The sequence below is a fragment of the Gekko japonicus genome, unplaced genomic scaffold (genome assembly GCF_001447785.1).
Source record: "Gekko japonicus isolate JY-2015 unplaced genomic scaffold, Gekko_japonicus_V1.1 scaffold211, whole genome shotgun sequence".
NCBI lineage: Eukaryota > Metazoa > Chordata > Lepidosauria > Squamata > Gekkonidae > Gekko > Gekko japonicus.
Window position 1 is genome coordinate 641,904 of NW_015164187.1, and position 25,883 is coordinate 667,786.

Consider the following 25,883-nt stretch of genomic DNA (forward strand, 5'->3'; position numbering starts at 1 on the left):
TTGCAGGAACAGAGGCTGTGATTGACATGGCACAGGGATTTAAATAGTAGTTTCACATAATTTCATATTGCAGGATTGCAAAATAATTTATTTTTAAAAAACTATATATATATATATTGTGTGTGTGTGTATTGTATGTTGCATGATAGTACACATTAATACCTGTGTGCCACAACAGGGAGAGAAGGGAAGAGAAGTGAGGAAGGAGTAGTACTGGAGAGGTGGGCAGGGGACTCACCTTTCAAACCACAGATCTATGTATCCTTGCTATTGCTATCTGTAGCAGCTCCGAATACGAAGGCTTGCAGGATTGTCCTTAATAGGCAAAGTGAGAGTTTGGACCTGCCAAAGAGCAGGATTAAGTGTACCCTCTATGCCTGTACTTTAGTATGGGTGGATCATGTTCTTTGTCTTCAAACCGTACCAGGAAATAATGGCTGCCCTTCCATTGATTTCAAGAACAATTTGTTATACCCATAAGGCAGAACAATTCAAAGAAGTCCACTGACATCCATTTTAAAGCTTTGATAATATCTTATACTTTAATTCATTATAGAAGCCTCCAGTATCAGAGGACAGTTCATCCTGTTTCTATCATAGAGCTGTTTTTTGTACTTGCTGTGATGCCTTCTCAGCTTTTGTTCAGCCAAATCTGAAACCTAGACCAATTAAAAATATGGGTCATTGAACTGCCATATTGTTATTACGGATTTAATGCCTGCAGTTGTTACCCACTTGCTAAAACCCCAGAACACAGATTACAGTTCAAACCGACTGTGAATTTGCTTTGTTTTTGATTTGTTATAGTTAGTAATCAGATCCAATTTACTATGACCGAGAGTCATCCTTTTGTCACTCCTCTGTATATGGCTTTTGTTTTCCATGGGCACATCATCACAGAGGCCAGGAGTAGTAGTGGGGACTGTAAATCTCATCTCACTATTTATTGCATTGAAAGGCTTGGTAAGGAGATCTAGTTTGGTGTATCTGTGAGTTATGGGTTTCTCATCCTTCTGTATTTTGCTTACATCTTCCATAGGCTGAGCAGCATAATGAAACTTGTTGTTTAGTCCAGTATCCTCAGTCCCAAGTTGCAAATCATGCCCATATCTTGTGTTGGTGTCTAGCATTGGTGAAGATACTGACAGCAAAGATGCCTTAAATCTTAGAAGATTAGATTTGTCATCAAATGGAGCATTAAATTTTGCTGATGTGCTGTAAGTAGAGTTTGGCTGCTCTCTGGGCTGGTGTTTCAAGTCACAAAGCCTCAGGAAGCCGAGTGTATCTTTTCTTGTTTCACCAGCAGCCACTTCTTTCTTCTCACAAGGTACAGTGGAGGTCGCTTGGTTTCGATATGGCGATTTTTTAATGCTTACTACGCTGGAGTTGGAGGAGCTACTGGAAGGGCTTGAGGTATCACTCTCAGTCATCTGAGTATGCTTTAAAACCGGCTCAGTTTTCTGTAAGTCTCTGTAAGGAGAGGAAGTGGGTCTTTCAGCACTGGAGGCACTGAGTTTATTCACAGATATAGATTCAGCATATACACATCGGAACTCTCTGTCAAAGTCCTCAACAGGTTTTCCTTTGAACTGTGTCACCAGGCAGGTGTGGACTTGGCTGCATAGCCATGTAAAACTGAAAGGAGAAGATCAGAGATCATGAGTCAGTGTAGTTCTAATCTCCAAATATTTATCGGCTTTAGATACAAGAAGAAGTCACTGGAGGGAGGGGAATCTCATCTCCCTTCTCCTTCATAGCGCTCGCAGCTTCTCCACTTTCCCCACTTCCTTTCTTCCCTCGCACCTTTCTCAGTTCTTCCACTTTCCCTCCAGAACAAAATTTGCAGTCCACTGTCACCTTTAAGACCAATGAAGTTTAATTCTGGGTATAAGCTTTCATGTGCAAGCACGAAAGCACACAAAAGCTTATACCCAGAATTAAACTACGTTGGTCTTAAAGGTGCCACTGGACTCAAACTTTGTTCAGTTGCTTCAGACCAACACAGCTACCTATCTGATTCCACTTTCCCTCCAGTCCTCCCTTCTTTCTCCCTTGCAGCTCCTCCTCTTTTCCTCCTCTGTTCCCTCCAGTCCCCATTCCCTACTTTTTTCTCTTTTCTCCTTCCCTCCACTCTAGCTTTGCTTCCTCCTGCTATCTTCCTTCTTATGTTTTCTGCGTGTCTGTTCCTTCTTTTCTCCCACCACTACTTCTTTGCAGCAGCCATTTTGGATCAACCAGGAAACCATGGTTGCCTAGGCAATCCAAAATGGGTAATGATATTGCATGAATTGATCTCATGACATTTCAGCATTGTTAAAATATTGGTTTTATTTTATCCTGTGTAAATTTTTCCTGCAGTCCTGGGGAGTCCCCAAGATTTACAGAATAGGGTTGCCAAGTGTTCTTACCTTGCCCGGTGGGGGAGCCTCGCTGGGCTCCGGGAGGTCCTCGTCGGCGCGCGTTCGCGCCACCAGCACGTCACAGGAAGTGACGTGCTACGTTGCTCACGTTGGGGGCGTGGCCCATATCTGGGCCGCGCCCCCAACATGAGTGACGTGGCTGTGTCACCTCTGGTGATGCAGCTTCGGGGGGCAGAGTTCCCCCCGGGGCCTGATTCTGCCGCGGCGGAAATCGGGCCTCCAAAGCAGGGGTTTCCCCACCCCCACTTGGCAGCTACCCCTTCTGTACCCACTGTGGAAATTTTTGATCAGCATTCTTGGGGTAGGATTTGATATATAAGTGGAGTATGGGTGAAAAAGGTTGACTCAGTAATAAATGAATAAAACAAAAATGGAAGTTGCTCACACCATTGACAGTATGCATGGACCACTGAAAATAATGCCATGGATCCGATTCCAACCTTAGGTTGGAGGCAGTTCCTCAAGCTTAAGAAGCCATAGGCTGGAGGAAGACTTCATGCTTTGCTTCGTGTTGTCGTAGGATAGTGGTAGGATCCACAACACCAGTGATGGCTCAGTGATTCAAGATGAGTTCACAGAAGCTATCTTGATTAGTCTATAACTGAAGCTAGTACTTAAACCTGTGAGTGAGCTAATACATGTAAATCATTATAGATCATTGCTTGGTAACAAAAATGAGGAACAAACTGAAAGACAGCCAGTGCAGCCATTTGTGAATTTAATTCATATATATTATGAGTTGAAAATTGCCCCATCTAGTTCCAGCAACTCCGGGATTTTCTACATTCACACAATCTGTAGTGAGTTTAATTGTAAATTTAAACTTGCATAATTTATAGTGATAGAATTGATAAATTAGAGACATTCTTTATATATAATCTTGTTAAAAAAATGATTGTGACCTAAAATCACATGACGGGTTCTAGAGAATTCAGTGCAAGATGTTTTAGTTGTTCTTCATATTAAAGTTGATTTAAGCCATTCCTCATTCCTTTAATCTCTGTCTGTGGACTTGGAAACATTACTGTTCCCTACAGGGTGATGAAGAATAGATGGGACCACTGAAACAGATTGGCTTTGCCATTAGGTGCCTCTAGATGACAGCACATGGAACAGCAGTGACTGTTGCGTCAAATGCAAAGGCTTTCCTTTGCCAGCTCCAATGGAACAGGTTAAGGTAAACGAGGAAGTTCTGTTAAAGAACTTGACTAACCTTTTATTTGGGTTTGGCGCCAGAACTTTTCAGTGCTCAGGATCAGCCCAGTTCTATGTGAAGCATTAACAGAGTGCCTTTGATCACATGTAAAGAGCATTCTTTCCAAAATCAGTTACCAAAGCTAGCTTGCCCCCATCTCTCTTTAAAAGGTGGTACCCATACTTGGAGGAGAAGAAGAGTTGGTTTTTACACCCCGTTTTTCACTACCCAAAGGAGTCTCAGAGCAGCTTACAATCACCTTCCCTTCCTCTCCCCACAACAGACACCCTGTGAGGTAGGTGGGGCTGAGAGAGCTCTGAGAGAACTGTGACTGACCCAAGGTCACCCAGCTGGATTCATGTGGAGGAGATGGCGTTGAATATTCCCATGAGGGTGCTCGATGCCGGCCCATTAAACTAACAGTGCCATTTCAAGCAGATTTATAGTGTTCTAAGTCCACTGAAATCAATAGGCTTTGGAGGATGTAACTTTGCTTATGGTGGCACTGTAATTCTAGTTCTAATTGGTCTTGACAGTAGCAAATCTGACTGCCGAGTGTGTATCCGAGGCCAGTGTTTAAAAATCCATCCTATTACCGGTTATTAAAAATGCATTTTGGAATGCAACTCTGGCATGCATTGAGACGGTTTTATAAGCTGGGAAAACTCCATGGGGTAGGCAGGATTCCTGTAAGTAAAGGCAAGGCTACTATTAAAGGTTTCATGATTTCACAAACAGTGAGAAATCAGATGTGAATACAGGTGAGCCACATGCATAGTGTATAGCTGTATCAGACAAGGAAGTGGGGTTGGTTGAAATGAAAATAAAGTAGGGCAATTTCCTCAAAGGAGAGCCAGGGAATAGCCTGGCAGAGGGCACATGGATGTAAAGAGGAAGCTAACACTGTAATTACTGGTGATGCAATTAAGATAGAAAGCAACATGGTAGCTGCAGAAAGCAGGCAGGAAGTAGAAAATTGTGTACCAGTCTTTGTGAAATTTAGAAGGGGTTTTTTTTTACATTAAATGTTTGGGGCAGGTGAGATTTTATGCATTTATCCTCAGAATACCACAGAGTTCAGTCAGATTTACTCCCAGGTATGTGCCTTGGTGTTTAGTCATGCCGGCCACATGACCACAGAAATGTCTTTGGACAGCGCTAGTTCTTCGGCTTTGAAACGGAGATGAGCACCGCAACCCTAGAGTCGGATTCGACTGGCTTTCGAGCAAGGGAACCTTTACCTTTTTTATGTGCCTATAAGATATCAGCTTTAAATGCTTTTCAAGGAGACACTTAAACAAATGTTTGTGTTTTTAAAATTGTATTTCCTAAATGGTGATATCATGCCAACTCATGAGTTTTTACATTTTAACATTGTCACGCAGTTGTCACAGGAGGAGAACCTGGATACTACATTTTTCTATTGACAATTAACCCTGCTTTGACCACGAATGGACAACACTCAAATCACTTGAATTATATAGTCACAAGGAACATCATTCATATTTTAAATTATTGCTTCCTGAAATAGATGGTGCAATAATAATTTTCTCAGGTTCAAGGAAAACCACATTACCAGCTAAAGAAAATGACTTGTTTACAGTTCTCACCTGTAGGTCCCAGCAAGGACTTGTTCACAGTCTATCATCATGAATTTCTCAAGAGCTTGTCCTGCAAGCTTCTTGCCAGCCTTACTGTAGTATGTGTCTCCGCTCACACAGCGTATACGCATGTTCTGGAATGGGGGAGGGGAGAAGGCACATTAGAAATGAAACACAGCCAAGACATCTCTCTTTTCCATTCATTGCAGCCCTTATGGGGGAAATGTTTCTGGTCATTATAGGCACTGAACTGAAAGCAGTGGAAAAATATTTTTTTGTATTTTAAAATATGACTTTGAGATAGGTTAGTCTCTTGCTAAATATCAAAGACTGCTTTCAAACACATATGGTTTTGCATGCCAGTTGTAGTAATGGAGAAGGTTCATGTTGATCCATGCCTGTTCAAATGGCACACCCAATATTTACAGGATCAGCAGACCCCCAAAGAGCAACCCTTTCCAAAAATCCCTTTCCTTTGGTATTTTTCTTCCTACATCCAGTGCTGTTTGCTATACAGCCTAATTGTATTGACCAGCCTGCATTTAGATCAAATTGATGATTTGCTGGTTAGGCAGCAAGACAATACTTAACATTTAATACACAAAACCGAGGCAGATGCGTTTTAATCTTTAGCAAGATCCCAGCATTTCTGGTTTTTTTATCTTTTAACTGGGTTGAGCACATCTGTTAAAAATTAGATCTTAATCTCTAGGTTTTCAAACTACAAGAAACCACAACATATGGATGCTCAGTCTCTGCTATCATAAGACTCATCAGCATGAATTACTTTTCTGTTCCCAGATCAGGGTGTTTGCTGCCGAAGGAGTTTTTGTGTGTGTGTGTGTTTTTTTTTTGGGGGGGGGAGAAGCAGGTGTGCCACCTGCACAAGTGAAACATGTGTGCTGAGACATCTCCTGGTGTCCTAGTACTGTTAAGGTTCTGCTCTGGGGGCAGGTTACCAACCCATGTGGGTTCAGCTTAAGAAACATGTGGTATGGGAAGGGTGGAATATACCAGCTCTTCTTTTACGGGAGGCTTTACATTTGGGTGAGGAAGATGACTAAAGGAGAGGAATTTATAAAATGATTAACTGTATGGAGACAGTATATAGACCTTTCTCACACCCTCGCCTAACATGTGGTGTCGCTCAAAGAAGTTGATTTATGGAATGTTTGGGACAGACAAACATTTTATTTACTTCACTTGTACCCTGCCTTTCTTCCCACTGGGGACCCTAAGTGACTGGGACAATACTGTTTCACAAGTGCAACATTGACTTGTGGAATTTATTTTTCAAGATATGGGGATCACCACCAGCTTAGATGGTTTTTCAGCACATCAGCAGTTTTTCACCTAAGTGATGGGAAGAAGAAGGGTAAGAAACTATATATATATATATATACATATACACAAGCACACACATCCCCCCTTCCCTCCCTTCATTTTCTCATGTTTCATCCCAGGTTCTTTTAATATTGCCTTCAATTAAACTAAATGGAAATATACTGGGAAGTCATCCATAGTGAGATCCATTTTACTGCACATCTCTGCAAAGTGATTCAAGTTCTTTTCATCAAGGATCAAGTAAACAGGAACATGTCGTTTGCCTGAAGCTTCCATCAGGTCACTGAGTATTTCCATATCTGTGAAGAGGTCCATCACAATCGCAATCACCTGCATGGAGTGGGTGAAAAAATACATGAGATATTTTTAAAGAACTGGCAGTAGATTATTATAACACAATTTCTAAAACAGAGCAACTGAGTTAAGTACATTGCTTAGGTGAAACAATACAAAAGTGCTTTAGCAAATTAAAGTAAAATTCAGGTTGATTTTTAATTGTGAATTTTAAGCCTTCTTACTTAATCACAGATACATGGGAGCAGGCACTCTGCACATGCTCAGTACCCCTCACTTCATCATTCTTCATCTCATATTTCAGAACTTGGTCTTCTTGGCACATAGTTGCAAGGGTTAACCAACAGAAGGAGCTCAAGATCAAGAATATCATGCTCAGGAATAAAATATATGAATTCAAATCTCTCAGGATACATGGGAGATCCAACAATGGAACTTCTTTTGCCTGGATTGTGCCCTATAATTATATTTCTAAAGAAAGTGAATAGGGCGGCTTTGTTGTAATTTATTATTACTAAGATCTTTTTGTGTGAGTAGAATTTCAGATACAGAAAAGTTTTTAAGCTAACAGAATAATAATTAAGAGACTGATGAAGCTGAATTAAAGCAGAAATAGTACTACACTGGATAACTTACTTTATACATCATCTGTTGACTAAGATTGTATCTTAGACTTTAGTAACACCCCCAATTTCTTTTTAATGACAATATGCAAATAAACCGAAAATGTAAGGTTGTGGCGAGTCTGCGTGGAACGGCGCTGCGAACAGGCGTGCCTCGGATCGCTCCAGGGACGCCCGTTTCCACCTTGTTCTTCTGGGAGCCTCCCAAAGTTCGGGAGGGCTCCGCTCTGTTTCCTGGAGGGAGACGGAGTGTCAGGGGGCTTTGCTTTGCATCTCCGCTGATGGCAATCGCAGGGGTCTCGATGCCATACCCCGAAGCAGGGACGAGGTTTGGAGGAGTCATGTTAGTGGCTCCATAGCAGCGACCAACCGTTTTTTTAATCTTTATTTCGTGTGGATGTAAGTAGCACATCGCCCTCAAGAGGGTTTTTTCTTTTTCTTTTCACGTATCTTCATACAAAGCTATACTTCGAAGTAAGACCCCCCCCCTTCTTTAATTGCCCCATAAAGTGTTGGGAGAGTGGCTATGGACAGATTGGGGCTATAAATGAATGAGAATTTTCAGAGAGGCGGGGGCAAGAAGAAAGAGTTGTAGGACAAGAACAAGACAAGTGAAAAAGCCTTAGTAGTTGAAAAACGGATTACCACGGAGGTGGAACTCTAGGAAAAATAGGTGAAGGTGTGGTAGCCTGTTTGGGTGAGAGACTTAAAATGGCGGCGGCAGGAGGAAGAATTTGACCTGGATATGCAAATAGGAGAGCTTACTTACGAGCAATTTAAAACATTTTTGACAGCCACAATCAAAGAAGCAGTGACAACAGCATGCAAAAATCTGTTTAAAGAGTCTCACTGACTTGGCAAATGTAGACGAGGAGGACTTGGAACAAGACTCTCTAATATTGGTTGAGCATCAAGACTATGGCCAGGAGAGGGAGCTAACAAATAAGCAATCTCCAATCACACAACATTTGAGCCAGAAGATGGAGACCCATAGAGACTATCATGTAATAATAGAAGCGAAAAAAGGATCTACCTTAACTGCCCTAGTGCAAAAGGAAAATAAAAAGAAGCAAGATAAGAAGTCAAGAGATGATGAGAAGAACTTTAAAAAACGTAAAAGAAAAATAATTGGTTTATGGAAACAGAAAAGGGAAAGCTGGGATCTGAGAAGACAAGAATTTAAAGACATTAGGCTTAGAAAAGAGATCCAGAAAAAGAAGATGACATCAGAAAGATGGGGGAATAGATGTGGGCCAAGAATTTTGTGTGTGCATAGGATATTTCTCCTTGTTGAAATAATGGCTGTAAAGAAGGAAATGGCTAAGGATGAGAAATTTATAATATATGTTGTCCCAAATAGTAATTTGAAGATGTACCAGAGATCATGATTCGGCTGAACGTTATATTACTTCCACTACTACTACTACCACTACCACTACTACTATTATTATTCTGTATGTATATGGTATTCTAATATTAGTATTTAATATGAATTCAATGGATTAATAAGGATATGAGTTGTGGAAGGGAATGGTTATAGAAATCCCTACCTTATTTATTATTATAATTTGTACATTGAATATAGCTGGGATTATAATTTAGAGGTAGGTAGTATCCCAATTTATGGTATTTTGATTCATTATTTGGGGTTTTATTATTGATTCATTTTGTTTAAGTATATTCCTGTCTAAGTCTTGATATGAATGAGCTGAATTGTGTTGGTATTAAGGTATAAAAGGGTCATTTAGGGATGAAAATGGAATTAAATTAGGTATTTTGATTTAAGATTAACCTAGGTTATAGTAATAGGATATAGATTTAAACTTTGCTTAAACTCTAAATGAAATTTGAATACTTTGGATAATTATAATAGCTCCATAGTAAAGAAAATAATCTTAATGTGAAAAGAAAATAATTACTATGAGTTTGAAATGTTGAAAATTTATAGATATAATTGGGGAGCATTAGTATTGTGATATATGAAATACGTGAATAGTAATATTATGGGGATGAAAATAGATGTGTGAGGTGTTATGATTAAGGAGTAATGTACTGTCTTGGTATGAGGTTTGATCTGCTCAAAAATTGGTGAACTAGGTGTATGTTTGTTGGTGTCTTTGTATGTCACGATCTGTGGAAATTAATAAATATATTTTTTTTAAAAAGAAAATGTAAGGTTGTAAACTTTTCTACTGTGCCTTTTGTGGTGAAATGACACTTCCCCTGAGATCTCTGTGTAAAAATTTACAGCACTGTACACCGAATGTTGAATTTGCACTCTGTGAATCCTTGGAGGCTAAGCCAAGTCTATTCTCAGGTTGTCAAATGGTTGAAGAACCTGTTTCTTCCCACTAGCAAATTCCTTTCCACTTCCAGTCCGCCAAGGTAGGAGGATGGCAATTCATACATAGAGGTAGCCAGAAGACAATGGACTTGTTCTTTGCCTGGGGGCATTACCAGAACTCTCTATCATCACAGGAGTAAGTTCTAGATAGAAAGAGAGAGGATAGCATTTATCGCCTATTTTATTTATTTTCCTTTGCTCAGATGTTGTTACTCAGTTGTTGCTCACCTGTAATGCTTTTTCTTTTTGTAACCAATGACAGTTTATACAACTAGAGATAGTGTTTTTTTCTGAAATTGGTACTATGATTGGTCTCTGCGCCCACATATCAACCTTTGTCTCACGCTAATCAGAATACCAAGAAAAGATAGGGAGATGCCTGCTTGGGTGCAAATAACCCTAACAAGGAAGAACTTCAAGATTTTTGCTATCTCCGTAGTGGTTTCAAGTAGGAAAGTGACTCTTTATTTGGAAAGGACTCTCTTAAAGAAGAAGAAGAGGAGATTGGATTTATACCCCGCTCTTCACTACCCCAAAGTGTCTCAGAGCGGCTTACAAACTCCTTTCCCTTCCCCTCCCCACAACAGACACCCTGTGAGGTGGGTGGGGCTGAGAGAGCTCTTGACAGAAACTGCTCTTTTTCAAGAAGAGCTCTCATCAGAACTACGGCTTGCCCAAGGTCATCTAGCCGGGTGCAAGTGGAGGAGTGGGGAATCAAACCTGGTTCTCCCAGATTAGAGTCTGCGCACTTAACCACTAGACCAAGCTGGGATCTGGAGTCCAGATTATGAGGGAAATGTACCTCTAATTTACAATCTGGTGGTGCCAGTAGAAGTGCCATTTGCCTACTTTCACACACCCTAACTGAAGCATCCCCGTTTCCCACCAATGCTGAAATGAGCAGCAGAAGAAAATGGCATGTGTGTTGTCAATGCATTGATATCACTTGCAGCTAAAACCTGGAACTGACATCAAAGATGCTGTAGGATTTTGCCAATCTCATTGGTTTTTGCAGTAGACATTGGGGAAATCCTAGAGCATCTGTGATTTTACTTCTGGAATTTAGCTGGAAGTGACCTTAACAAACCAACATCTTTTCCCTATGCCCTGCCAGTGCCCAGTCTTCTGGGGGCAACAAGAAGAAATACTAAATGTGCTGGGAGGTGGTGGGATAAAGCTGAAGAGGTGAACTCTTCATAGAATTCTAGCAGCCTGAGACACGGGCTGGTGGAGTAACATCTACATCCCCAGTGATAGCATGATGGGCCAATGAGGCCCATTTTATCACATCGTTCACAGCAGATTAATTCACAGTCATTAGCAATTAATAATAATACATTGCAGATCCCCATGCCATGAAAAATTCACCTGCTGATTTCTGCACATCAATCTGATATTAAAGCATAAAAGGAAGTCAGGCCATAGGTGCGGCATGTGTGCATGTCTGGTCATTTGGTAGGCCAAAGAAAAGCAATAGCTTTTCCAATGGAGGCCATTTATCTTGGACTGGATGGAAAGGCCCAACTATTGACAATTGCAATGTGTGGTTTTTCAGATTTCCCATAATAAAATGATTTTAAAGCCCTGGCTAATTGTAGAATAACTGACTGGTTTAGGTTATCTGGTAGATTAAAATGTTATCACCAGATTTACTTTTTTGGCTCATAAAATCTGTGCAAAATACTGGCTTCTGTTTTTGTGACTGATGGTTGAGTCCAACAATTTGTTCTTGGGCTTGACTCAGACTGGTTGCCTTTTCCACTATTCAAATACACATGCAGTGACTCGGCACATTCACTTGCTCAGGTCCCAAGATGCACTTAAGTAACTGACTCTCCTTCCCCCACTCCCTAGTGATTTGTGAGTATTTGTGTGCACTGTGTAGATGTGTGTGACCAAGCATCACCACTGGGTTGAGAGAAAAATGGTGAACAAGGCTTACAGGGAGGGGGGGAGCAATCCTCGTTGATTGACACAATTCAGAGTTTAACACTTGAGAAAGTCTTTGGCCTTCTTCAGAGCTGAATCTCTCAGCAATAGCAGACACACACACACACAAGAGTTTCTAGAACTGAACTGCAAAACAACGGATCATGAGGTATATGAGTAATTCTACAGACAGCCGTGATCTGTTGTCTGAGTTGTCTGAAGATGGGCTTTGTGAGTCATTATACCATATTTCTGCTCAGAGTGTACTTGTTGCTGTATGCTGAAAAATAACTGCTAGCTCGGGATATAAAGATGAATGGTGGAGTATGGAATTCAGAACAAGTGCATCTTGCTTTTACTTATACCAAAATGCTTGCACAGAAAATATTTTAATGTCACAATTAATGTGAAATCTTTATGTAGTAAGCAATGTGTGTGCTGATCAAATGTCTGGGGTCCCCCCCCCAATACATCTGCTACAGTCTATACCCTGGTTTCACATTAATTGGAACACTTTCTGTGTATAAATTTTATAGTGTGCAAAACTTAGCAATGTCCACATTACATTCTTAAGTGATAATTTACTTTTAAAGGATTGGATCCAGCCAGTTTTTTCAGCCAATCTTACTGAATTCTCCTCACTACACACAGCCACCATATCATGGCTTTTGTTAATGCAGTTCCCATGACCCCCATCATAACCTTTTTGGGTGGCCAAAGAGGACTCCTCTTCCCTTTTTAACAAGCAGAAAAGCAGGTTGTATCAAACCCATGGTTTCCCAGTTCTTCTTTCTCACAAATGAACAGGTTCCTTCAGAAGGTGGGGAAAAATTACTAGCTACCAAAGAAGCATGTAAACCATCTTGTTCCTTTTATAAACTGTCCCGGAGGGTTATTCGTGTTAGTCTGTTGCAGCAAAATAAAACAAGTCAAGTGGCACCTTGAAGACTAACAGGCGGACTGGCCATTATGCCACCAGGGAAAGTCCTAGTAGACCAGCGGCCGGGAGGGCCATGTCTCCCCTTGCACGTGGCAACCCCTTCTGAGTTGCACACGTAGCAGCTCTAGATCCTTGAAGATGTTCACCTACATCTGCCACCACAGCCAGACCTCCCTCCATGGGGGGTGGCATTGGAGGGAGATGGCAAGGAAGGGGAGGAGCCTTTTCCAAGGCCATTTTGGCTTTCCAATATGCCCCCTGCAGACTAACAAAAGGTATTCCAGCATAATTTTAACAGTCAGATAACCTTGCTTCTTCACATGCATGAAGTGAACAATTTTCTAGAGATTTTTGTAGCTAAGGTCACAGAAAATGGGGAGGAAGAGGGGGAGTTGTGGCAGAGAGATATCTGCTGTAAACCATTCATGTCTGAGATCATGTGTAAGGGAGTTGAATTGACATGGTGGTTACACATGATGAATGATGAGAAAGGTCAGAGCTTCCAGCACTCTTGGGGTGCAGATATAGAAAGATATGATTTTTAAAAGTCTAGTAGTGGGGGAAGGCCATTTATAGCTGTAGAAGATAGGCAGACATACAGTCTACCCAAGGAAGGTACAGTGCGAAGCATAATCTTGTTTTTTATTATCATGTTTTAATCATATTACCATGTTGCATCATACTTTAGTTCTTTACGTATGGCAGTTTTTTAAATGCTTCACACTACACCTTCTGTTCAGTTTAACATTCTGTGTCTGAGGTGATTTAATAATGTCAACAATTCCAGAAAGCAATCAAATTACTGATCTCAATGATAAATTTCAATTAGTGCTGAACCTTTGTACAAGACTTTGTAACTATTTCACCCTTCACACTTCCTTCCTTCCACAGTGCTTCCCTTCCTTACCCATTTTTTATGTTGCCATTATAGACTGGCATATTTTAAATACAAACACAAGAATGCTCTCTCCTTCCCTCCCCACAAGGGAGGCTACACTCAGGCAATTAAACAGAAACTAGGCTCTCTTTGCACAATTCTTGTTTCAGTGCAGACTAATCCTGTCTTGAGCTGGCAAATTCACTAATTTCAATATAGGCAATTATTCTGATAAGTTTATAGATCAGTGTTAACAGTTTATTAGGAAGGAACTAGAGTATCATAGCAAATACTGTTTCCAAATCAGAGCTTGGTGAGTTCGTGCGGGGGGGAGGAGGGCATTTATAGGTGACGATGAGTTTGAGAGAAAGGCACTTAATCCCTGCCGAGCCTACTGATCCTTCCCTGGAAATAGCTCCCCCAGTTATTTTCTGCCATCCAGGCTTACTTCTGGATTAACAGCGGTGCAGAGGGTCATTTGCAAGGAAGAACTGAGATGCCAGAAAGGACACACTTGCCTTCCAAGCAAAAAAAGAGGGTTTGCCACGTGTTAAATAGTCAGTTTCAATACCTAACACCATGTAATTCAGAAGTGCACCTTTAGAGGGCATTCTTACAATGTGCACAGTGAAGATTCCCATTTGGTTCTTAGAGTACCCTTCAAGACCAACTATTTGGCAGTATGTTAGAGTAAAGAGCTAGCTTCCCTCCCTTCTGAATATTTCATTATTAAATGGATAATCATTGAAATTAGCAGGAGTTATTTTTAACAAAATTTATTTTGGATCCAGATCTATTAACTGAATAACATCAATAGGTACCTGTAAGAAACCTGTGGCCCTCTTTTTCCCTTTTTTCTTCAATAGAGTACTTTTTTACATTTTCTACATGTATTCCTTCAATGACTTATCCCAAAATGTTCTCACATCTAGAGCCATGACTGTCTCAGAGATGGCCAGCAATGGCTTGTGTGGCAATTTTATCTGCTCTCAGAGGCCAAACCAAATTTTAATTATGATAACATTTTGCCCCATTTCATACATAAAGAAAATAAATTTGTTTTCTAATTTGTGTGAGACAGATTCACCTTTGTCTCTCAAAGTTTTGAATTTAATGCCCAGGACATACTCTAGAATCTTCTCCATAAGTCTGAAGTTCACAGTAGTAAGTTACACTGGCTTTATTATAGAGCCTACTACATGTGAAGGAGTTAGGTTGTGCAGCGTCCTTCTGGATAATCCAGTGGCCCCCAAGAGTGCAGAAACTGGCCTTCTTGTGATGGAAATATGGACTCCACAACACTGAACTATCAAAGCTCATAGCCTGTAAAGTAACTCTCTGCTTTCTTTGTTTACAATTTTTTCGAGTTCAAAACAATACCATAATGAGGCACTAAAAATAAAAATAACACACACAAAAATGGTATAGAAAGTCCAATATCATAAAAAACAAGAGTCCCACTGAAATTAGAATCTTCCCCATTTAGATTTTTGACAAGTGCTATACTTACTCTCTTGGCCTTGCTTATTAGAGATCGGAATAATTCCTTAATGTTGTTTGCCTTGTCTCTTTGAAAATACAAATTGACTTCTGTTTTCTCAAACCAGGAGACGGGGGGCACCACTGGCCAACCCAGCTCCAATTCTGGGGGATCAATATCTGACATACATGGAAAGTAGGTCCCAGATGTAACTTCAGAAAGAAGAGAATCTCTGTCTATACTATCTTCTCTTGTGAGCCCTGCCTCATGTCCGTTAATGGAAGAACCTGTGATGCTTTGGCTGTGTTGGTTCATGTAATCCATGTCTAACGTTGAAAGAAATGGCAGCTCCTTTTCTTGAACAATGGCTTGCAGGTAGCCAGATTCACCCTGCTCCAGAAAGGCATCCACAGCCAGTCTAGCAGTCTCACTGTGCTGTAATGTTGAAGGAGTGACTTCTGTCCGCCATGGCTTTTTCAGATCCTCCAAACGACTCTTCAGCTGCCCTGCAGACCCCTGAGGAGTCCCGTAGGTTCTGTGGAGCCAGCTCTTTCCTTCTGCTGATGGGTAGCCAAACATGATAACAGTTGCTGTTGCTCAGCCCTTGTTCTCTCTTTTTTTGTGAAAGACTGCTCTTTTTGCCGTGACTTTTATCCAAGTTCTCCCACAGTTAAGATCCCCAGGAGACAGCGTTTTGAACTGTTTGTCTGATGTTTCCTTGGTCTTCAGTCTCTTCTGAACATTTGAGCATTCCAGGGCAAAACTGGTTTCTGGAAAAGTCTCTTTTCTCAATTTTCCCGTTGAAGTAGGAACGGTTGCTGAAAATTCTGGGTTTCAGGGCCAATCTTGATGTTTCCTTCCTCATGGAAATGAGGATAAGGGTTTTCCGTAGCTGCTTTTAGACATACTTCCTTCAGCAATGCGACCCAGTTAAGTTCCCGCCCTAACTAACCCTAAACTAATTTCTCTCCTACCGTCAAAGCAGTGGAACCTGTTCTGTCAGTTCTTGTGCCTGGAGAGGAACTATGAATGTCGAAACCTGTTCCAAGGTCAGTGTGAATTTATGTCATAATTATAACTATACACAAATGATACAATGTAATAACACTGATCCAGCCTGGAAATGGGGAGGGAAACTGCCACCAATTCCTTAGCATAAAATATTTTTTTCTCAGGTGTTTTAAAAAAAATCTGCACCTGTGCTGCAGATTGTTTAAATTAGGGCAAAGCAGTGGATATTCATGCTCTCCAGTACACACATTCTATCTGAGCTGCAAGATAAATGCTAAATGCTGGGCAACTTATTTTCTGCACAATGCTTAAATTTACCTGGCTGTTTAGCTTTCAGGCAACATAGCCAATGTTTGGCCATGTCTAGGTTGTAATAAGGAGGGGAAAGGTTAAAAAGCTGCTGCTTTCCCTTTGTATTTGCTCAATGTCCATTCATCCTACTGTAGTAACTACCAGTACAGAATAGAAGTAGGATCTGTCTATACAAAAATAGTTTATATTAGCGGGGCAGTCTTAGCCAAGGGGCATTTGGGGCAGCTGCTCTGGGCCCCATACAGGTAGCCCCTCTACCCTGCAACCAGCTGTCCCAGCAGCTGCTCTGAAGCCCCCACTGTGACTGATCCCCTGCATTGCCTGAGGCTCAGACAGCAATGAGGGGAGGAAATCTCACTCTAGGGCAGTTGGGGGGGCACCTGACTGCCCTACAGGTGATTCTTCCTTCCCCAGGTAAGTGATTCTGGGGTTCCAGAATGACTAAGACTACCCCTGTATATCAGTGATCCCCACCATGATAGCTGAAGTAACCACAGAACCTGTCAGTGTGGTTCCTGGTACCATCTCCTTTTCTCCCCCAAAGCAAAGAGCCATTCCTGGCTTTTTCCACCTTGTTGGAGTGGGAAATGTTTCAGAAAAGCCCAAGAGATGTTGCCTTTATGTCTACAAGGAACATCAGTTCAGAAGCAGCTGCTTTCATTGAAGGATACTTTGTGTGTAACCTTCCAACATTTTATGATTTGCTCCACCCCACCCCCAGGACAGCCGTTATAGGCCCCATACCCATGACAGTAATTTTGTGGTGGCACCTACCACTAATTCTCTATTTCCAGCAGCACCCTCAGTCTCAATGAGGTCTGAGACTCCTGGTGTCTATAAATAGTGTCTATAAATTTGGAGCCACTACCACTGAAGGGGAGCAAGGATAGCTTTCAAATAAATGTAACGTCACCATCCAGGCAAAAAAAACATTCTTTAAAGTCCCATTGATTACCGCAAAAGAGTTAAGTATATGTTAAATAATCCCCATTGAAATAAATGGGATGTACAAGTTCTTGACTTTTACTGGGCCTTGCCTTAAGGGCTGATTTTCACAATACCAAGTGCTTGAGGCAGCCAGGAGGACTTTAAATCACATGTGCACTGCGAGATCCATGCTTTCCAGGTGTGTGAGGGCCCCAGTTTTGAATGGGACCACAGTAAGTAAGTAGAAGGGGCTTAATTACCATTTTCCCAACCTGAAAGAGCTCCAAGGAGCTGCTATGTGCTTTGTTAGGAAACTTATGTATAATGATGGGTACATGTAAGTTTCCCAGTTGAGTAAGCAGTGATCCCCCAGGGCCGTTTTTGATTGGGAAAACAGCTCAGGGGAAAAGGCTGAAGCCACTTCCCCATGCATGTCATGGTTTAGATGAGAAAAGGGCCCCCACGCACCTGGGAAGCATGTAGCTTCCAGCACATATGTGATCCATCGTCCTCATGGTGGGTGCAAAGACTATGTTAATTGAACCTGTCATAGATTTTTTAGCTGTATATTTAATGTAAGGATGTGGGATATGGCTTCTATGTTTTCTACTGTAACATACTCATACAATGGTTGCCACTTATATGGCTTATGCTTCTGTAATATACATTCCTTACAGTTGGCTTATGGATAGCTTTTTAATTTTACTTAAGGCTGTTATAATGCTTAAGCAAGCTGCATGCTTTATATTTATTTGGATTCTTTCTATCAATCCATCTTCTTTTGGTTTTGAGTCCCACATCTCATTACAGTTCTGTATTAAGTGATTTTTCAGACCTGATTTTGGATTGTTTTGCTCCAGACTGTACTATAATAAAAGTGGGAGGTAAACAAAAAAGGCTTTTTACTAAGCCTTGATAAAAATCAAAAGGGCATTTTTTATCTATAACTTTTTCACTCCATTGCATAATGAAAATTGTTCCACATTCACAAGACTATTTCTTTGCATCCTTTGGTAGCATATTAGTTTAGTTAATAATATGACTAAACCAGTCTTTTAAAGAAGTGGGTTCTGTTTTGTTTTGTATTATTATAATATGCCACTATAGCCGTCTTTACAAAAAAGGAGAATGACAGATATGAGTCCAAATGGAAAAATCAGTAACTGTAGAACAATAACTAATTAACTCTTAAACAAATCTCTTTTTAATATACCAATTTAGTAAATACATAAATATCAAATAATAGAAATAACATCTCCGTGTCCATTTAACAAAATAATTTATACAGTGCTAGTCTACTGGTTAACAAATCCCATTAAATCACTAAATTCTTACAAATATATAGAAAAGCTAATAAATACTAATAAACAGCATAATAAAGCTAAGAAGTATCCTTTTAAAATATTATAATGCTGTACATTTTGACAGTGTATGAATACTTTTATTCCTATAAGCTTTCTGAGAAATGAGTCATGAAGACAAAATTGGTCTCAGATGACATTGAGAGGCTTCTTCTCCATACAAGGGCAATCTCCAGTCTTACGGGAGACCCGTTTCATAGAACTTCCTCAAAGACGTATCCGCTTGTTAGTAGTCAAATCTAAAGTAAAACAAACATATCTCCTGCAGCATCGTTTCTGAGACATGAAAGTTATCTATCTTCAATGCACAAATTACATTCCTTCCACTACGAATTACACTTACGGTCAGGGGTCTTGTTGTAGAAAAAGAGCTGCCGGAGCTCATTAGCATAACTCATTAGCATAACTTATTTGCATATGCCATGCCCCCTGACATCACCGGAAGTGACAGAAGGCCACACCCCCTGACATCACCGGAAGTGTGTCAGAAGGCCCGGCTACTTACCCTCCTGCTTCATCCTCATTCCCAAACGGAATGAGGATCGAAGCAGAGGGCGGGGTAAAGAAGGGGGCGGGGCTTCACCACGTGACAGCCCCGCCCCCTAGAGGTTCTCTTCCGGAGCTCCGTACCTGAGAGCTCCCCCCCGACTAGAGCCCTGCTTACGGTACCAAAAAAGGCCTTCAATCTCTTATTCCTCCTTTAATCGCTGGCATTTGCCTTACAATCTTTCCAGAATCTAAAAGATGACAAAAATAGCAGCTATTGTGCTGTTCCAGTTACAAAAAGACATGCTCCTTACATAATACATAAAACTCACCAAAAACATCCTTACTCCCTCATGCCTGGCAAAAAGCCTTACAGTCTTATTTTCCTAGCTGTATTCAATACAGCTGTATTCAACATTGCTTTTAAAACACGTGTTCCTAATGATTCTCAGATGTTTGGGAAAAGATTTTTAAGGGCCAATTCCTGTAATTCTGATATAGATATACCAGACAATATTGCAGACCTAAATAATATTTACAAATAACACAATGTCCATCATATTATTAAGTCCATGAGACATCAATGTATTCAAGGTGAATATCCATTTTGTTCTTCCTGTAGGTTTTTTAATGTATATCCATAGAGTCACATATCTTAATAACTGAAATAACAAATAATTTAAAATCCAGATAGTGATTCTGTAAAATGTACAGTTAATGGGGCTTCAACTATTTTATTTTTCAATCTGGATTTGAACTCCAGGACATGTGTTTTTACTGGTCGTGTACTTCCCACATTCAAATACTCACAGGCACCTTGAACTATGTAGATGGCATTTTTGGTGTTACAATTACTGTAATGTTTCAATTTAATGGGATGTGTCCATCCTTTAGGTGTAAACTCATTCTGTAATGAAAAACTACAAGCTGCACACCCTGAACATCGTTGGTGTCCTAGAATACTGTACTCCTTCCTAGTATTTTGCTTAATATCAGCCCTTATAAGCATGTTGTCAGTGTTCATAGTTTTAAAAAATCCTGTTCTAGGAGGTTCCCCACATCCAGGGATTTCATCCAGAAGGTGCCATTATCATTATTATCTTTTTAATTGAATGTGATAGTGGGGTATAATCAATAGCACAAAAGATATTATAACTAGATTCATCCTGTCTATTTTGAAAGAGTTCTTCTCTATTTCTTTCATTAGCTCTTGTTTTATCCTCCATAATAATTTTATCTGAATACCTTCGATGTTTAAATTGTATTTCCAATTTTCTCCTGTCTTTCTCATAATCTAATACATTAGAAGAGTTTCTCTTTAACCTTGAAAACGGCCCATAAGGGAGGTTTTTCTTCAGATGGTAAGGATGATGTGATTTAAAGTGAAGGTATGCATTTTTATCAGTCTTCTTTTTGAAAACACACACACACACAATCTGTTTTCTTTAGTTTTATATGCTATTGTGTCCAGGAAATATATATTTTCTAGATGATATTGCCATGCAGATTTAATATTCTCATGAACCTGGTTCATCCATTCACATAAGTCCTTAACTATTTCCTTATTGTCTATTATATTAATATATTAATATATACTGTATATTATATTAATATATATTGTATATTATATTAATATGTTAATATATTGTCTATTACATTAATATATGAAATATATGAATAAGGGATGAAATCCCTTATTGTCTATTATATTAAAATAGCAACAGGCTCAGGGCAGGTTACAACATTCTAGAACATTCTAAAAACAACTCTTTGTCCCAGGTTCAGTCAGGTAGGAGGTGATTTGAAAGACCTGTACTTGCAACCCTGAAGAACTGCTGCCAGTCTGAGTAGACAATACTGACCCCCCCCTTTTTTGTATTTTCATATGATTGTGTGTGTGTGCGCTCACCTGGAAGTCATGGCAAGACACGTCCAGGAAGTGACGTGTGACGTTGAGCACGTTAGGGGCATGGCCCCCATCGTCGGAGGGAAAACCATAGAGTTTTCCCTCCGATGATCGGGGCCACGCCCCCAACATGCTCAACGTGGTTGCATCACCTCTGGTGACGCAGCCACGCTACGCTTCGGGGGGCAGAGTTCCCCCCAGGGCCCAATTCCACGGCGGCGGAAATTGGGCCTCCAAAGCGGGGGTTTACCCGCCACCCGCCCACACTTGGCAGCCCTATTTCCCACTGCACCATTATTCTGACCTGAAATGGTCTGGAGGAGGCACTGTGTGTCACACTGGAGAAACCCACAAGAAACTGGGTCCTGCCTGTACCATTACTTCAAGCAATGGTGGAGTCAGAAAAGGATGGGCAGGGGAGGGAGCTAGTACTCTGCCCCCCTCACACACACAAAATTTTGGGGAGTTCTCCCCTCTCAGACTATTTATGTATCTCTCATTCTTAACAGTACTATACACTGTGAAATGCAGAAGAGTGGAATTTGTTGCAGAGAGACAAGAATTCCTGCCAGGAAGGAGATGTACATTATACATCCTGTTATTAGACATTGCCACAAACAGCTAGGAGTGTATAATGTTTCCTAACTGCACTTTAGAAAATAATAATATTAACTATAATAATAGCAATTAGCAATTATGTATGTCATCCAAATCATTCTTGTGTCATGTAACTCTCTGTGTGGCCTTTAACAAAGTCATAATGGTGACAATCTTAATTTACTTATTAGGCAGTTTATTTACAAATGCTAAATATTGTTTTTCCTGCCAATCAGTCCTTTACAATAAATTAAATGTTCTATAGGAATATATTATAAAGGGTGCAATAAAAAACACACACAAGACCAAGCACTACGAGGAAAGGCTGAGGGAATTGGGAATGTTCAGTCCCGAGAAGAGAAAGTTGAGGGGGGACATAAATAATTGAAAGGCTGTCAGAGGAGGGCAGGGAGCTGCTCCTGTTGGCAGCAGAGGGTAGCACTTGCAATAATGGGTTTAAATTATGGGTGGAAAGATAACAGCTGGGTATTAGGATTTTTTTTTAACAAGAAGAATAGTTTGGCGATGGTGAGCTCCTCCTCAATAGCAGCTGGATAATAGGGTTGCCAAATGTGCCCGGGGGGCGGGGAATCCCCTGCTTCGGAGCCCCGATTTCCGCCCCGGTGGAATCGGGCCCCGGGGGGAACGCAGCCACGTTGCTGACGTTGGGGGCGTGGCTGAGCTCGTCGGGGGGGGGACCATACACGCACACAGCTGGCTCCCAGTCAGAATGGAGCCTCCCCCGCCGGTAAGATTTCAAGAGTTGGCAACCCTACTGGACAAACACTTGTCAGGGATGATTTAGACTGATCCTGCATTGAGCAGGGGGTTGGACTAGATGGCCTGTATGGCCCCTTCCAACTATATGGTTCTACACACAACCAGCCAACCCAGATTCTATAAGCTTTCAAGGTCTCGGGCAGGCAAATTCCCCTTCATGTTCTCCCATTGACACAAATGCTCTCAGCATGTTATGCTTAAATATTCACTCCTCATGAAGCCTTTTAGGCCCCAGAAAGGTCTTTTTACTGTGGTGAATATACAAAGGTGTATTTTTCTACATACCCGGGACTTCCATGAGTATGCAGAGACAGTCACAAAGTTTGCCTACAGGTGTCTTAATTTTTGCTGCTTGCATTATTTAGCCACTATTTGATATTGTGATAAGTTGTGGGGACTCCTCAGCTCCCCCCATCTGCCACTTTAACCTCCAGCCCTTTCCCCCTTCCTTTTGAAGAAGAGGAGGAGGAGATTGGATTTATACCCTGCCCTTCACTTGGGAGTCTCAGAGCGGCTTACAAACTTCTTTGTAAGGGGAGGGGAAGGGAAAGGAGTTTGTAAGCCGCTCTGAGACACCTTTGGGTAGTGAAGGGAGGGGTATAAATCCAATCTTTTCTTCTTTCCCTTCCCCTCCCCACAACAGACACCCTGTGAGGTGGGTGGGGCTGAGAGAACTCTGACACAAACTGCACTTTCAGGAACAGCTGTGCCAGAGCTTGTGATTGACCCAAGGTCACATCAGCAAGTGGAGGAGTGGGGAATCAACCCCGGTTCTCCCAGATTAGAGTCCGCACACTTAACCACTACACCAAACTGGCTCTCATTTTGCTTATAGCTTATCCACTTTCCCTGCTTCCTTTCCTTTCCTTCCATTTTTCTTTCCCCCCTGCCAGCTGGGTGACCTTGGGCCAGTTACAGTTCTTTCGGATCTTTCTCAGCCCCTAAAAAAACAAGCCTAGCTTGCCACCAGCACAATGCTAAGAGCTAGAACTTGCAGCTGCCAGACAATCCTAGAGTCTCCTGGCTACTGTACACATAGGGCTGCCAAGTGGGGGCAGGGGCTCAATTTCTGCTGCCGCGGAATCGGGCCTCGGGGGGAACTCCGCCCCCCGAAGCGCAGAGTGGCTGCGTCACGAGAGGTGACGCAACCACGTCGATCACGTTGGGGGCGTGGCCCCAATCGTCGTAGGGAAAACTCTATGGTTTTCCCTCCGACGATCGGGGCCAGGCCCTCAACGTGATCGATGTCATGCATCACTTCCGGTGATGTGCTGGCGGCGCATGCACGCACGACGAGGGATGGCTCCCGAAGCGTGGTGAGGCTCCCCCGCCGGTGAGTAAAATTCACTTGGCAACCCTATGTACACACAATGCCATATGATAATTATTATTATTCCCCTATCTCCACTCTAGCTTCACTCCTCCTTTCTTGACCTTGACCTTCAACTAATATTACAGAAGTCAGAATGTCCATTTACAAGAAATAAATTGCCCCCCTTAGCCCAATTTATTCAGAGAATGCAAAAGTTGTACTCTACAATTATTAGAGGTCTGATAATGCAAAATCGTTAAAGCTGCCTAAATGAACACTGTTCTGACTGAGCAAAGGATTATTTGTGCAAAACCAGGTGAGATAGTCCCTTTCCTGTAAGACTAGAATTCCTATTCGTAAAAGCTGTTCAGATGCACTTCCTCCAAAAGCTAGCTCTGAAACTAGGGTTGCCAAATGAAAAAATCCTACCAGCGGGGGAGCGTCCTGCTGGTCCTGGAGCCGGTTGGGAACGTGTGCGCGCGCGCGCGCCGCCGGAGCATCACCGGAAGTGACGTCACACGCTGGGTGGGGCCACGCCATTTGAGGGGAAAACCCGGCCACTGGTCACTTCCGGTGACGCGCATGCTGGGGCGGGGTTCCCCCCGGGCCCCGATTCCCTGGCGTCTGGGAACGGAGCCTCCGGGGCGGGGGATTTCCGCCCTACCGGGGGAGTTGGCAGCCCTATCTGAAACTGCTTTTGAATACCAAACAGCATGTTTCTTTTATTTATGCATTGTTTGCCAAATTTAGCTAGTCTCAGTTTGTTTCTGCTACCTTCAGACACGTGTTACTATTTTTTTTGTCAATTTTGTTTATTTAGGATATAAACATTCATAATCAACATTAAATTTTTTACATTTGTCCCTTTCATACCCTACCCACCTCCCTTTTCCCCTCCCTAATATATGGCTTCCCACAGTGCTTCGACCTCCTGCCCATCTCTTTATTAATTTTTACAACAACAATTTTCTTTTTGTAATTCACTGGGTAACTATTATTTCACTATAGTAATTAATTTTTAACTTCTCCTATCTCCCAAGCATTCTATGATTAATAATTATTAAAACTAAACAAATTGTCTTTTACTTCCCAATACTTTTCTAAGTATTCTTTTAGATCCTTCCAGTCATTATAGAAATCTTCTGCTTCCATATTATTCAACTTTCTTGTCAGTATGTCCATTTCAACTGAAAATAATAATTTTTTAATCCAATCTTCGGGACTTCTTGCTGTTTCCTATAGACACGTGTTACTATTGAGTGAATGTGTAATTTCCAAAAATGGATCTAAATTAACAATTATAATCTGTATAGAGATGTGAGCCTTTGTTCTACCTGCCCTCTTTCAACCAACATGAAATTCTGGCTGTATTAATTGGAGTCCTCACCAAGTTGAATGTAGTCCAGCAGCCACAGGGGCTGCTTTTTTAGGCCTGTAAAAACAGGAAGGTTGCCAAATACCCAGAAGGCTACACTATGTACTGGTAGGGAGTGCTTAGTGTGATGGGTAATAAATTGAGTGGGCCAGATCTACATGTACCAGCGTGCATCAAGCAGTGATTTCCAGATTATTTTAGAACAGCAGAGAAAGCAAGCAGGACATTGGAATGCACAGTGATTTTGTCATCCACTGCAGAAAGAAAACAACTTTCCTTTTTAAGGGCATGTTTGCTTCTGAAATACTTGACGGTATAGCAGCAAATGTTATTGTGCAGATGAAGGCTGAGGAGATCGAGCTCTGCTAAACTGACCATCATATCAGACTTCTAATGTCTAGTACAGTTCAAATGGTGAATACAGTTTGCTGCTATTCTACAGATCTCCGAAAAAGTTGTCCACGTTGATATAAGGAAAAACATGGTCCTGTCTTGCTGATCTGCCACGGACTCTTTGTGCAGCCTTAGGCAAGCCACCGCTAACAAGTTCAGACTTTTGAACACTCACAACGAATAGCTGAAGATTATTGAGTAGTGCTTTCAAATGGTGATTTAAACAAGTATGGTGGTGGTAGGGACATGTTTTCATGTTCACATTAACAGCTACCAGGAGACACCGACTGTAGTTACAGTCATGCTGGGTCAGACACTTACTTGTTCTTCTGTATGGGTCAGGAAGAGCCATAGGGATGTTTGCTACACATTTATG

General features: G+C 41.4%; 1 protein-coding gene across 1 annotated transcript; it reads right to left on the minus strand.

Moving 5' to 3' along the window:
- Positions 1 to 8: 8 nt before the first annotated feature.
- Positions 9 to 15,952, minus strand: FAM83C (family with sequence similarity 83 member C). Its single transcript, XM_015408208.1, has 4 exons — positions 15,078 to 15,952; positions 6,723 to 6,890; positions 5,226 to 5,350; positions 9 to 1,635 (listed from the first exon to the last, which is right to left on the minus strand). Exons 1-4 carry the CDS (start codon positions 15,624 to 15,626, stop codon positions 759 to 761), a joined length of 1,719 nt encoding a protein of 572 aa, XP_015263694.1. The 5' UTR covers positions 15,627 to 15,952; the 3' UTR covers positions 9 to 758.
- Positions 15,953 to 25,883: the final 9,931 nt, after the last annotated feature.

Bases quoted from the DNA above. Each gene is read 5' to 3' on its own strand.
- FAM83C (XM_015408208.1), bottom strand. From the start codon at position 15,626: ATGTTTGGCTACCCATCAGCAGAAGGAAAGAGCTGGCTCCACAGAACC. The intron at 6,891-15,077 runs GTAAGTATAGCA...CACTCCATGCAG, and splicing joins TAATAAGCAAGGCCAAGAGA to GTGATTGCGATTGTGATGGA. The intron at 5,351-6,722 runs GTATATTTCCAT...CCCCCATTCCAG, and splicing joins TCACTATGGATGACTTCCCA to AACATGCGTATACGCTGTGT.